The 2,140-nt window shown below is 39.2% G+C and overlaps 1 protein-coding gene across 1 annotated transcript; it reads right to left on the reverse strand.

Annotated features, from left to right (window-relative positions):
* Positions 1-399: 399 nt before the first annotated feature.
* LOC106939164 (protein disulfide-isomerase-like) lies at positions 400-2,112 on the reverse strand. Its single transcript, XM_015021470.1, has 3 exons — positions 1,292-2,112; positions 1,064-1,153; positions 400-979 (listed from the first exon to the last, which is right to left on the reverse strand). Exons 1-3 carry the CDS (start codon positions 1,454-1,456, stop codon positions 899-901), a joined length of 336 nt encoding a protein of 111 aa, XP_014876956.1. The 5' UTR covers positions 1,457-2,112; the 3' UTR covers positions 400-898.
* Positions 2,113-2,140: the final 28 nt, after the last annotated feature.

A 2,140-nucleotide genomic window follows, 5' to 3' on the forward strand; every position in this document is an offset into this window, starting at 1 on the left:
TATATATATATATATATATATATATATATATATATATATATATATATATATACACACACACACACAACACTGGGATCCCCAGCTCCCAGTGTTGCACAACTCTGGATTAACACAACACAAGGACTTGAACCCTGGAACCCAATCACTTCCCCCCAGTCAGACTTGCCTCTATCTCCATCAGTAAGAGTGCCATTCAATAACACATTCATCAGTAACTGTTACCCACCATTCATCTATTCTGTTTCCAGTGTTCTCGCTCACCCGCACCACCAGGCTCCCGGACAAAGATGCACATTTGTTATTCATTGATTGTTCAGAAAAGTTAACATTTTCTCAATGACTCTTGGAAGTGCTCTGCATGTGGGTTAAAAGCATAGCAAAAAACATGATAAAAGCATAGTTTTCAAAAACAATTTAATTTATTAAAGAATTCAAAACAACCTGGTCATGCATGCAAATATCTGTTTGTGAAAGTTCTTCAATCAGATCATTGAAGAATTGGATCATTGAAAATCTTTTACCCTACATCATCAAACTCTACCTTGAGTCGGACCCACCACCAACCCTAGCACTTAAGGGATTTTCTGATTCTACAGGTCTGGCTATTACTGCCCCCAATTTTCACTGGGTACCCAGTGAAAATGAATAGAAAATGTGATCATTTGCATTTCATTCTTGATTTAACCATTTCTAAGCTTGATTTAGATGTTAATAAAGAAAATGTAATAATATATGGAAATTATTTGCTCAAAGTGTGAGTCTCTATAAATAGAGGTCTTCTACAAGGTAGCAAATACTTTTCACAAGAATGTGGTTCAAGTAAAAAAAAAAAACATGTTTTAAAAAATTTAATAAAAGGCAAATGACACATACAGACATATTACTTTGAGTTGCTGTATTAAAGCTCATCTTTGGATTTGTTTTTTTTTGCTTCCTCTGTCTTGAGAGTCTCCATGTACTTCCTCCTGTCTTCATCCTCCTGGAATAACAAGGAGTAAAAATCTCATTTTACCACAGAAAATATTTCAGTTTTCATACTCCTAAAAACTGCTGCACAATTTACCTTAACTCTGTCTCTTTTGGCCTTTCTCATTTCTTTATCCATAAACCTAACCAAGTCTTTTATGTTCCTTTTCCCAGTATAAACCACCACCTTGAAGTCACAGAAGAAATATTCCATGCTTTGTAATTTGTAAACAGGCAAAACAAAACAAAACAAAAAAAAAAAAAAACATTCAGATGACTTACTGCTGAGAATACTGCAATAAATGAACCAGCGAGTAATACATACCCTCTCAGCGTACAAAGCAGGAAACAGGCAGAGGGATGGGTAGGAACCCTGCATTGACATGTTGATATCATTGGCTGAGGCGTCGATTTGAGCAATGACCACATCTTCCCAATCCTTGACGGCTTCAGCCAGCTCCTCCCACAGTGGAAACACGGCACGAGACATTTCACTGTATGCCAGATCTGGGATCCAACAGACATAGGGAGCAACAGTCGTCAGCTATACACTACACTGAAGAGATAAAGAAAACCAAGGATTAACTCCTCACAACTATATTGCAAGCATTTAATCAACATGAAAGGGTGTTAATCTAGACCAAATCTCTCTCCAACCTGATTGAATAGTGGGATCACACTAGACACTGACGAAACACCAGTAAGACTTTTTGCCTGACCAGTTAAAGCAGCATGCTTATGACCCAATGTTTGGATCTAATGCTCCAAAAGTCAATTCACCGGGAACCAACCCCTGACAAATATTGTGCTGGTTGCTGGTATATAGTAATTTGACATGCAAGCTAGTCAGCACACAATTGTGTTTGCTAGGTTGGAACCATAAACTTTTATTGTCATTTTGAAGCCAAACAGTGGCGCAGTTGGTAGCACAGTTGGGTTTGATGCAGAAAGGCCCGGGGTCTTTCTGCATGGAGTTTGCATGTTCTCCCTGTGCATGCATAGTGGGTTCTCTCCAGGTACTCCGGTTTCCTCCCACAGTCCACAAACATGACTCTCAGGTTAATTGTTCTCTCTAAATTCTCCCTAAGTGTGAGTGTGTGTGCATGGTTGTGTGTCCTGTCTATCTCTGTGTTGCCGTGCAACAGACTGGCGACCTGTCCAGGGTGACCCCGCC

The sequence above is a fragment of the Poecilia latipinna genome, unplaced genomic scaffold (genome assembly GCF_001443285.1).
Source record: "Poecilia latipinna isolate Pla-1442-1.1 unplaced genomic scaffold, P_latipinna-1.0 Scaffold2790, whole genome shotgun sequence".
Lineage (NCBI taxonomy): Eukaryota > Metazoa > Chordata > Actinopteri > Cyprinodontiformes > Poeciliidae > Poecilia > Poecilia latipinna.

What these genes read in the sequence shown, in the direction of transcription:
- LOC106939164 (XM_015021470.1), bottom strand. Translation starts at nt 1,456, where the DNA reads ATGTCTCGTGCCGTGTTTCCACTGTGGGAGGAGCTGGCTGAAGCCGTC. An exon ending in CTGCTTTGTACGCTGAGAGG is followed by an intron (nt 1,154 to 1,291) that starts GTATGTATTACT and finishes TGTGACTTCAAG; the next exon opens with GTGGTGGTTTATACTGGGAA. An exon ending in CCAAAAGAGACAGAGTTAAG is followed by an intron (nt 980 to 1,063) that starts GTAAATTGTGCA and finishes TTGTTATTCCAG; the next exon opens with GAGGATGAAGACAGGAGGAA.